We start from the raw sequence: 14,401 nt of genomic DNA on the forward strand, positions 1-14,401 counted from the left end.
TTCTTCCTCCCTCCCTTCCTCTCTCTCTCTCCCTCTCTCCCCCTCTCTCCCCCTCCCCTCTCTGTCTCTCTCTGTGTCTCTCTCTGTCTCTGTCTCTCTCCTCTCCTCTCCTCTCCTCTCCTCTCCTCTTCTCTCCTCTCCTCTCCTCTCCTCTCCTCTTTTCTCTGTCTCTCTCCCCCATTCTCCCTCCTCCATATTTTCTTTGCAGTCAACAGAGGCACAAGGACAGGAATACACCTGCCTAAAAAAGGGCAAGCAGTCCTGTGGATTCTTCCCCACATATCTGCAGCCCATCTGGCAACCAATCAACCTTTTTTAAGTGTAGCTTTTATAGGTGAAGGCTTGGTCAACTTGGGCAATTGACTGATGAATAGAGAGATAGCACATGAGGCAAATACATCTCACATATATGCATGGGGTAAATGCAAATAATTTGGCCATGCTTATAAAAAAGATTGTCATGAAGAAAATGAGCGTTGAAGATATCAAGAATTGAAGCAGTAGCATGGTCAGTCTTTGGTCCAGGCAGTAAGAATGAGGTTTAGGGGCCTAGATGCCTTGAAATAAACATTTAGTCCTTCCTGGACTACCAACAACTACCAGGGAGTTGTTGATAAGAAGCTATAGGAGAGACTTGACTAAGTCATGAAGAAGGTTAGGAAACAGGGAGTGCAGTGGATTTTCACATGGGTTTCTGGAGTTTCTTAAAACAACTTTTTTTTTTTTTTGCCTTTTGGAGGGCAGTTGGGGTTAAGTAACTTGCCCAAGTTTACACAGGTAGTTTTTTTTTTTTTGTGTGTGTGGGTATTAAGTGTCTGAGGCTGGAACTGAACTAGGGTCCTCCTGACTCCAGGGCTGTGCTTAAAACAACTTCTAAATGCATGTCAAACAGGTCCCAGGCTTTCAGTTGTGAGCCAGTGCTTCTGGGATGTGAGAGGAGTTTTTAAGACAAGAGGCTGATCTGAATAACATTTTGGATTTTTAACACAATCAAATTGATCCAAATTAAACTCTGCTCTCCCTACCCCCTTTACTTTAAGGAGGGTAAGGGATTTTTCAGTGATAATGATTTTGAAATGAGGGCAGTATAAAGATGTGACTAGCAAACTGCAGTTTTGGTTTGGTTTCTCCCTGATTGGTCGTTAGATCTGGAATCAATGTGCATTGGAGGCTGTAAATCAGAAGTTCTGAGAAACGGAGTTACAAGAACTCTGGGTCTCTCATATCTTGAACTCAAGCCAACAAGCAGGCAGAGCATGATGCTTTCAAGCAGAAGTGGATGGCATCGAAAGCATCTAACAAGGGCCTCTTCTCTCTCTCTCTCTTTTTCTTTTAGAACCAGTCTATGTGCCATTCCTGATCGTTGGCTCCATCTTCATTGCCTTCATTATACTGGGCTCCTTGGTAGCTATTTATTGTTGCACCTGTTTAAGACCTAAACAAACCTCTCAGCAGCCCATTCGTTTCTCACTTCGAAGCTATCAGAATGAGACCCTACCCATGATTCTGACCTCCACTAACCTCAGGACGCCCTCAAGGCAGTCCAGCACTGCAACCAGCTCAAGTTCCAATGGAGGTTCCATTAGAAGATTTTCTTTCGCCAGAGCTGAGTCTGGTTGTCTGGTGCCTTCACCTCCTCCACCTTACACATCGGGTTGTTTACAGACAGGTCATTCAGTCCACCTGACTCAACCATCTGGATTCCTGGTGTCACCACAATATTTTGCTTATCCCCTCCAGCAGGAGCCAACACTGCCTGGGAAAAGCTGCTCGGACTTCAGCCCAAGTTGATATGAATAATGCAGCAGAGCGAAGGACAAGTGCAGTGTGTTTTGAGTTATGCTTATGTTAACACTTAGACGATGTTCTGGGGCATCAGAACAAGATCATCATGGAGAAATATTTCTTTTCTAGAATTAATATGTTCTCTCATTTGGATCACACAAAATGGATGTTTTAGGTAATTGCTTTTTTGCCTTTTTTTTAAAAGGTGACCATCACATTTTAATTTATATCTTTACTCATAATTGCAGAAATTAGAAGTTTAAACCAGTTTCTAATGAAAACATTTCAAAAGTCAACTCAAATCATTATTTGTATAGAAGATATTAGAAGTTACTCTTTTAAACCTGAGGGGTTAATTTAATTATAATGAAAAAAGGAAGTACCTGATTATAGTTACCAGAAATTCATTTAAAAAACCTTAATCACTTTTTAATAAACTAAGGGAACCCTGAGCATCTTGGACAGTATTTAAGTATGTTGAGATAATTATTGTATTAATAATCACATAATTCAAAGTACATACTTTTCAGAAGACAAGACAATATGAAAAAATTTAATAAGTAATTTTCATTGTTAGGCAAATCTTAACGAAAATTTCCCCCTAGTGAATATTTATTGTGAACTTTTGTTCAGTGACATTTAGTATATAAATGAAAGTTGGACAATTGAATCTTAAAGTTTTATTTGTAAAATTATGTAAAAATGTGAAGATATTTGTAATTTAATGTATTTACGCATTGACAATACTAATTATTTAGTAATCACACTGAAATTTTATGTTAATAAAAGCTGTGGTTAAAATTCCCGTTATTATTAATCTGTGCCAGATAGCTAAGACCAAGCAGCCTCCAAGCTAAGACCAGAATAGACAATACTGTTTGTGAGATGCAGCAAAGTATTTGATTTGCTTTTGTGAGAACTTTTTAGATTTTAATCAAAGCACTTCATTTTATAGGAGACCTATGTAAACCACTTGATAATCAGTAAAAGAGACATTTATTACTAAATTAAGAAACTTAGTGGTATGTAATATTGGATTTAAATTGCATTAAAAAGCAGTTTCTTATATGTGATTATAAAAAGTACACAGGTAATAAGTAGATATTCAGCACTTACTATATTCTCAATTATTATATTCTAGGCACTGTGCACCTAAAAAGGTGAAGAAAGTTAGCAAAAATGTTATGTATCATCACTTATTCAGAGATAGACCCTTATGATCATGTAAGAGCAACTTGATTTCTATATATCTTCAAAATATTTTTAAATGTACTTGAACCTTGTACTAGTGATAATGGCTTGTACCATTGATACAGGTTGCAATTATTTTCATATGTGGTGTCTTTCACATACGATGACTGCTTCACTACCATTGAAACATATATGTTGAGCTTTTTTAGTATCTACTGTGGAGGATACAAGTAAATATAAAACAGTCCCTTTTCTCAGGAAACCTGTTCACCTGCTGACCGATCTAAATCTTGGTATATCCCCAGATGATAAGTATACACATTTGCTATGGCTTAAAGGTTCAGCCTCGGCCTATGAAACAGCACAATTCACAGACTCACAGAGATCAAACTACAACTTTGGCATTGTCAACAGTACATTCTAACCAACTGAGCTTGTTGGCTATAAATAACTGAATGCTGTTTTTTTTTAAAGACATTACTTAAAAATTGTACTATTCCTTCTCTTTTTATTTCTGTTATAAATTCATGGGAGACCCGTTTAAAACAAATCTATTGACATGAGGAATTTAATGGGGTTTCTGAAGCTAATTTATTATAAATCTTTAAAACTTCAACCTTAAAAGTCTTTCTAAGCACTATTTCCACTTTAGAGTGGTCATTAACTTCCAACATAGTTATACTCTTCAGCACTGCTGATAATGGAAACTTATAAAGATAGCTTCAAGAATAAGGAGTTTCCTGTAAATAGCATTGTGAAAGCAGTCCAGAATGATTAAGTTGCACAACACACGCCCATAGGAAATACACACCATTGAATGAGTTTATTATAGACCGAGACAGAAAAGGGATCTTTCGGGAGATCTAGGCCAATCCCTTTATTTTATAGATATAGAGGAATAAACTAAAGCCCTGAAAGAAGGAGCAACCTGTCCAATGCTTGAAGAGTAGACACACTAGCACAGCTTTCTCCACACCATTTATAATGGCAATTTCAGAATAATTTCAGCATGCTTTCACATAAACTCAATTAACATTTCTTAATCCAGTATGTGGTATAAGCCTATAATAAAGTAACTCTCTATGCCCTGGATTTGTTTGTATACATTAGATGTTATAGGGATGCAAAGTATAGAAACAGTGACATAATATAGAAAGTCTATAAAATAAACAATGTCTTCACTGTCTGCCCAGCATCAATGATATGGTGATGTACAGGAATGTTCTTTCAGATAACAGAACACAAGGGTTCTATGACACTTAATGCATTTCTAGCAATTGCCCCATGATGTGAGAAGCAGATATGGGCATACCTCAGGTATCTTTCAGTAGTCTGTGTTGCCTGCAGCCTGCTGATTATATCCAGAAGGATAAGAGGCAAGATAGGGCCCTCTCCCAAATGATTACATAACTGGACGATTAGGTACAATTTACACTTGACTATTGTTTTAGTTGAACTATCAATGTTCATCTGCATTAAACCATTTTTGTGGATAATGTAAATCCTTCACTTGAAAAATTGGCATGTATCTCACCTTATTTCTTGGAGGGGAGGGACTTTTTTGCTGACCTACTTTTCAGGCAATCTATTAGAAGGAAAAGTTATGATCAATTCATATGGTGCTATTAAGAAACATTTCTTCTTGATAGAGTTCTCTGATAAACAGGGAAAATTGCCTTGATTCTTTAGATATAATTAACCCTTGGCTATTGTCTGAATGGGGCAGCTAGGTGGCAAAGTGAATAGAGAGTTAAGCCTGGAGTAAGGAAGAGTCATCTTCCTGAGTGCAAATCTGGCATCAGACAGTAACTATGTGACTGACCCTGGGCAAATCACTTAACCCTGTTTACCTCAATTTTTTCATCTGTGAAATGAACTAGAGAAGGAAACAGCAAACCACTCCAGTATCTTTGCCAAGAAAACCCCAAATGGGATCACAAAAAGTTGGACATGACTGAAAAATGATGGAACAGCAAATTGACAGAACATTTAAAATAACTGACAAATTTCCCTTTAAACCCAACAAACCTACTTACTACTACATCAATGTGTACTTGGCGATGGCAAACTTATTTTTTTGTTGGCTTAAAAAATTAGCAGATTTGCTAGGTAGTTAGGTGGGATAGCAGATAGAGGATGTAGAGTCAGGGAGATCTGAGATTTAAATTTAGTCTCACTCTGGGGCAATACGTAACTGATAGCTGCCTCAGTTTCCTCATTTGTAAAATGATATATAAAGGTATATTTGTGGAATACTTTGCAAACCTAAAAGTGCCATATAAATTGTAGCTATTATAAAAGTCCATATAATACATTTCAAAGGCAAACAGAAATTATTTAGTTGACTTTTTTTTGGATAATCTATTTTATTGTATGGGTAATCCCATTAGTGTTGGGGAAAAGCTTTTAAATTGTCCAAATGGATGACCTTCTTAGGGGTTTTACGTATTTTTTTTCCTTTTGTGTTAGGGGAATTTCTTTTAAACCAATGGCATACCTAAAATTTAAAGTTTGTAGGAAATTATTCCTATTTTTAATTAAGGAATTCCCATAGATGAAGTTGGGATTAAACTCAATTAAGATGTATCCAAGAGTGTTTAATTTACTTGTGGAAGCTCACAGCAGAAAGTGGTGGATTTTGGTATTGAAAACTTGGGTTTAAACCCCAGCTTTGTTACTACCTGGGCAAGTCAGCTGACCTCTCTGGGCCTTAATATCTTAATTGGTAAAATGAGAAGTTGGTACTAGATTACCTCCAAAGTCTCTTCCAGCTTTTAAAAAATAATCCTATGACTGGAGGTAGAATAAGTGCAACAAAAATTATTCTTGATGGTTATATATAGTAAAACCATAGTAATTTGGGTTTTATCGCTTAGGAATTTGTGATGGCTGTCCTGGGGTGGACTGAAATTTACTTTCATATTATCCAAATAAGGGATTTGCTTAGAGCACTAATACTGAAAAAAGACACTATGGGGATATGCGTGATCTAAGGAAATTTAAGTATTCTCATGCTGTTTATCTGCACATAATTGCTGCTAATTGCAATTAATTATCTGGCCTGACAAGAATTCTATTGAAACTCTAGTTATTGTATATCCTTGAAAGTAATAAAATGAAATTTCATAAATATTCTATATTCAGTATTTTCTGCACCTTCTAATAAATCGAATTGATGATGTATTCTTCTTCCAATTAATATGAGATGGTCTGTGTAATTAAAAATAGAGAAATATGAAGTCAGAAATGCTAAGAATATACAGAGAGGCAAACCGTGGTGTGGGCAAAGGATTTCAAAATTCTGTAATAATATATATATATACCTTAAAGTAGTCAGGACAAGTACAATGTATATGAATGCCAAGTGTTCAATTAAATCTAATAGTTTAGGAATAATCTAAGAGTAAACATTTTCTATATAATCTCTATGTGTATTAAAAAAATCTATAGATAATGGATAGGAAAGGAATGTAGTGAAATTGGATATTATATAGCTAAAAACCATATCTACCCCCTTACTTTGATGCAGCCTAAAGTTTTCTCCCCCCTCCCAGTTCCATTTTCCAATTGTACCCATTCACTTAGTCCAATTCAGTTGTTTACCAAATCATAAGTTCAACTTTTTCTAGAAAGATAAAGGTGAGACTCTTCTCTACAGTTCATCTTCCTTTTTTGTTTTTTAACCAAGAAGCAACTGTATTTGCCAAAGGCATGATGCCCCCCCCCTCAATTCATTTCTAGTGTTTTACCCCGATCCAATTCTTATCCTTCTCTTCAAATTTCACTTTAGCTTCAAAACTTGTCACTGTTTCCTATTAATCCTGAAAGAAGCTGACTATTTGTGTTTGTGTGTACGACAAAGACAGACAGACACAGAGGCAGACAGAGAAATCAAGAGATACACAAAGGGAGACAGAGACTCCTAATTCTTGTAATGAAGATAGGTAATAAGTAAACTAAATGGGTGGTTTCTAAAAAAAAAAAAGATACTTAGCTTAAACTAATTATTTTACCGAGCTGCTCTTTAACTGTTATAGCTAGTAGGAATGGTTGGAATAAAACTGATTTTGGTGAAAACAAAGCTGAAGGATACTGAGTAGCACTGAGCATTAATGAATAAAAATAAAAACATTTTTCTCTTTCTCTTATTTCCATACAAGTAAAATACATAGTTCCAAAGCAGAGCGAAGGTATATTCAATCATCATTATGTTTCATTTCATCAGTTTAAAAGGAGGGGGGTGTTTTGTGGATCATAGGTTTCAAAAAACAAATTCTTTTCCAAAGCAATATAATGTACAGTGTTTTAGGTTTTATTCATCATGCAGGTTTAAAGACAAACAAACAACTATTGGACCAGTATTGAAAACATGAAGACTTTTCTTTATGTAATGACATATTTTATTTCATTTTAATAACAATTAAAAGACAATGCATTTAAAATTTGCAGGTCAAAACATGCACATTCACAAAATGCCAGTGACATGTAACACTGCACAGAACATTACTAAATTTTAATAACTATTTATAAAACAGTGCATTTAATGTCAAGTTAAAACAAACCTGAGAAAACTACCATAAACACAGAATCAAACAACTCTCCACTCATGCAAATGTGAAGGTCCCACAACAGCTTCTGCAGTAACAGTGTGGTGCAGTCAGACAATCCTACCTTCCCTTTAATACAAACTGTAGTTTTGCCCAGTTGCTGCTTTCAATGCAGCATGTTCACTTAATATATATTGAAATACTTAAGTCAAAACTGAAGCTCAAGGTAGGAAAAACCCACTGCTAACCGTATTTATGGCTTCTATTCTAGAACAATAAAACACAAACATAATCTTTTAATATATTCTGGTCACATTTTTACAACAAGAGATTCACTTATAGAAAGTCAGAATTAGGAATAAGCAGATATGAAAATCCAGTCTTCAGAATGCTACCATATATTTCCTACTTAAGAGGTTTATTTGCCATAAACTTTAAAATGCAAAATTCTGTCGATCAATCCAAATAAATGATTTAGTGAAATCTGCTGAAATTTGTTTGAAAAGAACATACTCATCTATAAAGGTTAAACTGAGAACCAATCCTTTTGCCTACCGAACACTAATTCTTGGATATTCTATGATATGACTTTGGAAGGCAGAAAGAAATATCAAAATTTATAGCAAAAGCCATGCATTTGCTTACTCCACTTTAAAATATTAATTCATGCAGACAAACCATAAACTCATCAAAAGCACAGCTGCTTTTACATAGAAAATGAATCAATATTTTAAAAGGGAAAAATTAACTTCCTTTCCTTTAAAATTTAACATACATTCCAATTTTATAGCTGTCCAAGGTTAATTAAAATGCAAAAAAACAAAGCAGAAGTTTCATAAATGACATTTAGTTATTTATATGAGAAAACATTCACAATATAGTAACCTTTCATAGGCATAGTAGAAATTTTCACCATCATCATCATCATCTCATTTGTTAGGCACCTAATCTTGGGTGGTGTTACATGCTTTACAAAAAGAACCACACAAACCTGGTCCATGTGTGTATGTGTGTGTGTGTGTGTGTGTGTGTGTGAGTGTGTGTTTAACAGTTATGTCGGAGAACAATTTTTTAGAAACTGATTATTCCTAAGCCTACTGATTTATTTGCAGAAAGACTTTTTAAATGAGGAGCTGCCAAAAGGCAATTTCACATACATACAAAAATTATTGAGGATTACTTAGCTACACAATAATTATAACATGGTTATAAGCATTTCACAACTGTTTGTAAGAAATCAATGATTTATAGCTGGCATTGTTTATGAAAGAGGATTTTAAATGCAAAGCCGTTATTAAATCCTGCACATTATGCAGAATTTCGCAATACTGAGTTCAGAAATTATAATCTGTTTCACAATGAGATTTAATGTTCAATAACTGACCTCTCATTTTTGTCACTTGAAATTAGCAGGAGTCACTGGCTTAGTTTAAGAAGCATATACAAAATGTATGAAACTCATAAATCTATTGAGCAGGGAACATGTTAAAGTGTGTTGCACATCTGACATGATTAGCAATAGGTGAAGATTGCCTAAAAGTCTTTTTTCTCAACTAAAGTATCTGGACCACTTCCACATTTCTCTTTTTACTAACTTCCTGAGAAACACCATTAGACCATTAAATTAAAAAAAAAAATAGCAACTGCTTGGTGCAAATATACAACCAAAACCCTGATACAGCTAGATAAGTTAATATTTCCACATGAATTCAAATTTATAAGTGGTAGTTCTTGTGAAGCAACATTTCTTTTGTGCCTAATAGTAAAAACCAACATGGGATGTCTGATTACCAAGACAGACATTCTGCCTTTGAATAGGCTACAAAGAGAGGAAGGTAGAATTAGTTCACTTCAGCTTTATTAATCCTTTGAAAAATTTTTTTTCTTATGAAAAAGCTAACATGGAATCTTAGAGTAGTTGTGATTTGCTTTAAAAAGGTAAAGACTCTGGTTAAATGGCAGATTTTAAGTTTTACTAAGGTTCAATCTGATGAAAACTGATGGCTTTTTTTGCTAAAATGTTCTTTTTTGGAACAGAAATGTGACTATTATTGATAACAGAAATTTATAAAGTGCTTGCAAGTTTACAAAATGTTTTATATTCTCATTTCACAATATCCTGTCAACCCCATGAAATAGGTACTACAAGGATTATAGTCTTTGTTCTACAGATGAGGCAAATGAGGCCTAGGGAGGTCAATTACCTTGACAACACTAAGTATTGGTGGCAGAATTTGAATTGTCTTCTTTTCTTTATACAGCCCCCTATTCTCTGTGCCAGACTGTAACTCAATTGCTAGTAGAAATTGAGTCATAATAGATTAGTGTTTAATTTTGTAAATTTAAAGAGAATAATTTTTATAGGCATATCCCATTAACATTAATGAATTTTACCAAAGTAAATAATGGATCAATAATTTAAGTATTACTTTCAGGCCAGGAAATTCCATTCTGTCCCATTTATAACTTTTAGAAGTTGAAGTCTTGGGAAGAGTGAGAGTGATGAGGGGCAGGAAATAGAAGTAGAAGATTAAGTTTTTTTTTGAAAGAACTTTTTTTTTAATATTTGTGGTTCTATCTCAACTATCTTCACTTGGGTAGAACAGAAAAGCATATATGGACTCAGGGAAGGGATGACTAAAGACACATTTAAAAGAAGGAATAAATATTTTTAGACGTTATACATTTTAAACTTTAAAGATGACATAATTCAGAAAATAGCTCTACCATCCAATACTCAACTCTTCAATGATCTTTCTGGATTATGATTCCTATGATTCTGAATATGGGTTGGAAGTGAACAGACCCTGGATTAAAACTAAGCTGAAGGCATGACATCTTTCTGTAGGTACAAATTTGAAAGAGAGAAAGGTAGGGAAATTTACTTGGCAAAGGAGTAAGTAGAGAATAGCTGTGGAGACAGTGAGTGAAATGATTCTTTTGCCATAGAACCAAAGAAGTCCAAAACTGAAAGGGATCTTAGATGCCCTTAAGATAGGACCTAATTATTTTAAATTTGAATCTACAATAATGACTGTGAACTTGTGAGACTCAAGGGTCGATTTAGTGAGCTCTCCTTTCTTAAAAACAAAAGGCTTACAAAATGACTAATATGGAAATGTTTTATGTAAAAAAATATAAAAAAACCCCTCAAACCCAACAAAAGGCTTTGCTTAAGAAAAAAGAAGCAATTTTCATCTCTCAGGCATCTATTGTCCGCTGAAAGGCAAATCTGCTACTCACTAAAAGGCAACACGTGTTTCAATCTATATATGTATCTGAAAATTGGAATTCTCTTTATCTAAAATAAAAGCAGTATGTTTAAAATGGGAATACAAATTTGTTTATGCTTTGTCAAGCATATTTTGTCACTTGATTTTGGTAGCAAAACAGGCATTTTTAATAGATAGTTCAGAAGTGTCAAATGAAGTAAACATTCATTTAACAAACATATCAATACAGCCTATTTATAATGAGAAATGCTCCTCATTTCCAAACTATGACGGGTAAAATGAGCAATTTTTTTTTGCAAGTTGAAATGTGTTTTTTCCATTAGTGTGTGATTCATTTTAGTTAAAAGAAATGTGGTAGCTACCTCTGAGAACTGAACTGCAAACTAATTATTCATCCTTAAATATAGATTACACATGGCTTGGCTGTATAAGACAGAGGTAACCTCTAGGGGGAATTGGAAGGTAAAACCAAAGTAGATTATAAAAGCAAATGCATTTATCTGATGTGGTATTCCAAATATCTGAACAGAAGATTGGAAATCTTATATAAATATGCAAATGTATTTTTCTCAAGTGGAAAAAAACACTCCTCTTAGGACTTTACAATACCATGTCAGGCCACAAAATTTAGAGCAGAAACATCATAGAAAAAGATGGAAATACACTAGAGCTGGCTAATAGATATAAACTCAACATTAGAAAATTACCATCACCACTAAGAGAGTAACCACATTGAAATGTACCTCTCCGACACTGACAGATAAACAAGACAAGGAAGAAAGAAGCATTCGTAAGGCTGAAGGTGCAAAACGTTACAGATTTTAGTAGCAAATGCCATAGACGAAACCTGATTTTGACTCATTTTTGCAAACTGATCATCTTACAGATAAAAAGTCAGGCATGCAGTTCTGACAAAATGACAAGAAGGAAACTTCCTTTGACATTTTTGTGCAAATGGCTACTGAAAGAGAAATACATTTATTGAACTTCTTTGGCAAACATTTATTAGGACGGTTTTGACAACTAACGACAATTGATGCCTTGCTTAGATATTTTGCTCGGGAAGGTGAGTCCGCCCCTTAAAAATGCTGGTTTTCAGCTCATTTTGAATCTGAGTCTTGTTACCAGAACCTCTTTGACATAATGCCATTTCACATTTTTCATAAATGGTAAAGATCTGTCACCATATGGTATGTTCAGTAATCTCAGCATTACCTTTATCCCAAGGTGTGGAGTAAGAACAACACTGAAAGAGCCTCATTTTAAGGAAGCAGTCTGGCAGGATACAAGGTCATTTTCAACTTCTGTTTACAAAGATTAAGCAAATACTTGTCTATAAAACTTTGAAAGAGATGTTGTTACAGTATAGTCGCACAGTGCTTATGTCTACAGAATAGATGAATCTGAACTTCACGCAACGACATCAGCACGGATCTTTTTTGTAACTTCCTGGACTGGAATTTTTTAGCGGATTCCAGTAAAGACCTAGTACTAGGTTGTCTTACGGAAGTAAGTATTTGAGCCCACTTCTTAGGCGAAACCCCTTTCACCATTCATCTGGTCTTTGTTTTGTGGTGTCATAAGCTCTAATCACTTCAGACTGTGAAACTATTCCATTTTCATCTTGAGAGAAAGCATATCCATCTACAGATACAAAAGGAAATAGAAATTATTTCTTCTGAATAAGTACCTGGAAGTAGAATATGGGGAATCTTTGTCATTTGGGAGTTTTGAATATTCACATGTTATGGGTTCCATTCCAACTATATTTATATTGCATGATGGCACTTTGCTTTTACTATGTTTTATGGCAGTACAGGCAAATAGGTCATACTCTTACTTCCCCGTGACCCTCCTCCCCTTGGCTATCTCTCACCTCCTCTCTAGTTGGTTCTGCCACTGAGGATGTGCTCCTTTGGTCAACATGATGGGAAATCCAAGGGCAGGATCAACATGTGGAGCAGTGGTTTCCCTACTCTTAGAGTCTTCTAGAATGCATTCTAGAATTGCATTCTAGAATGCAAATAACACTATGTAATATAAACATCTCCTATATTTTAAAATGTAGTAAAAAAAAGTTACAGTACACATAGCTAAAAAATAAATCAGATGTGCAAGTAATACCAAGCTAATGAAAATTTAAGTATTAACAATATGGATAAGAAATTTACTTTAGGTCTGATGATAGTTATTTTAAATAATAGTACTTATTTTTAGATCCTTGTAATAGAGGTAGAAGTACCTAACCAATCTTATAAGTGTTCATATATTTATGAATACTTTCAGTGAAAAAAGAACAGATTACATTTTATTTGATGCAAGAACCCCACTCCTTTTGCAAAACAGACCAAGTAAAAAAACTCTCTCATAAAAATTAATGTTCATTATCCAAAGTACTTATTTAACAATATCCAGAAACATTCTACCACTTCTACCTTTTTGAAATGTGGCAAAGGACAATGAAAAACAACATTTTATTATTTGTTTGATTGATTTCTTACTTTTTGTAGCTATATTATAAAGATAAATTTAGACTGCTAGACTAAAAGAATTTCTTGTGATATGTTAATTGTGTTCTTTATTTTGCAGTAACATTTTTTTTTGTATCAGGCAATGATTTCTATGTTGTATAATATGACAGAAACCTTCTTTCAACCATATTCATGAATCATGCCAATGTATACTTTTTTAAAAGAAAAATACTAATTAAAGATAAACACTTACGGAGTAGATTTTGTTGCAAAGATTCAGAACGGTACAAGTTCACATGATTTTTCTTAAAGACATTCTTCAAAAGTTGTGCTCTTTCTGTTAGACTACCAAGAAAGTGCAAACATGTAAAACACACAATTATATACTAATGAAATATGCAGATGATATGCGAGCTTAACCTAGGGGCCAATAGAATAAATATACAAACTGTAAGCAAAGTATTTTGTTAAGAAATTTGTTATCTATTGATTTTGCTTTTATAAAAAAATGATTCATGCAACCCCAGTTTATATTATACATTTCATCTTAAACTGTTTCCATATTTGAAGAATACTGTACCCAGTAATCCAGTCAAAGGAAAGTTTTCTTTTTGACTTCCTGTATTTACTTAAGGTAAATAAATTGGGACAAAAGTGCTGAGGATTAAAAAACCAAGATGATTTCCAGTGTTTCTGCTTAATTTAATAATTCTGGCTCAAGATATACCTGCAAAGAATTCTTCAATAATTTTGTACTATATCAGGTAAAATGAGTCACTTAGAAAGCCTGAACATAAATCTGTTTTACTAAGAGATAATAATATTTTAACCAATTGTTTTATCCTTCTATGGCATTTATTAATTTTATATTTTAACACAACAAAACCATGAGATATTTTCTATTGTTAATCTTAGGAGAGGAATAAGGATGAATCAGTTCTATGTATGTTTTAAGTTATATCAATTATATTAGCATACTATAAAATCATAGAATAGACTCGAGAAAACAGTAAAGATACCTGCCTATCACCTACAGACAAAGAATTCTGACACTGTTAATTGAATTATTAGATTCAAAATGTATTCTACAATAAAGAATATTCTAAATATATCATGTTGGCTGGGGGCAAAAAATCCCTTAATTATAAACAAGTTTTTTCACATTATCTCTTAT

The 14,401-nt window shown here is 34.0% G+C and overlaps 2 protein-coding genes across 5 annotated transcripts in view; one reads left to right on the forward strand and one right to left on the reverse strand.

Moving 5' to 3' along the window:
• SHISA3 (shisa family member 3) overlaps nucleotides 1–6,318 on the forward strand; it is a 9,142-nt gene extending 2,824 nt beyond the window's left edge. Inside the window, exon 2 of the mRNA XM_069105156.1 lies at nucleotides 1,337–6,318. Coding sequence (XP_068961257.1) covers nucleotides 1,337–1,791 — 455 coding nt within the window. The 3' untranslated portion in view covers nucleotides 1,792–6,318. The remainder of the gene's footprint in view (nucleotides 1–1,336) is intronic.
• A 1,035-nt stretch (nucleotides 6,319–7,353) lies between these two features.
• Nucleotides 7,354–14,401, reverse strand: part of ATP8A1 (ATPase phospholipid transporting 8A1) — a 285,893-nt gene continuing 278,845 nt past the window's right edge. For all 4 annotated transcript variants that reach the window (XM_069105159.1, XM_069105161.1, XM_069105160.1 and 1 more), the window contains 2 exons: nucleotides 13,481–13,572; nucleotides 7,354–12,400 (listed from right to left, as the gene is read on the reverse strand). In XM_069105159.1, the coding sequence (XP_068961260.1) occupies nucleotides 12,303–12,400; nucleotides 13,481–13,572 (190 nt within the window). In that variant the 3' untranslated portion in view covers nucleotides 7,354–12,302. The remainder of the gene's footprint in view (nucleotides 12,401–13,480; nucleotides 13,573–14,401) is intronic.

The sequence above is a fragment of the Petaurus breviceps genome, unplaced genomic scaffold, assembly GCF_028583685.1.
Source record: "Petaurus breviceps papuanus isolate PSGF00001 unplaced genomic scaffold, PetGlider_PUasm1.0 76, whole genome shotgun sequence".
NCBI lineage: Eukaryota > Metazoa > Chordata > Mammalia > Diprotodontia > Petauridae > Petaurus > Petaurus breviceps.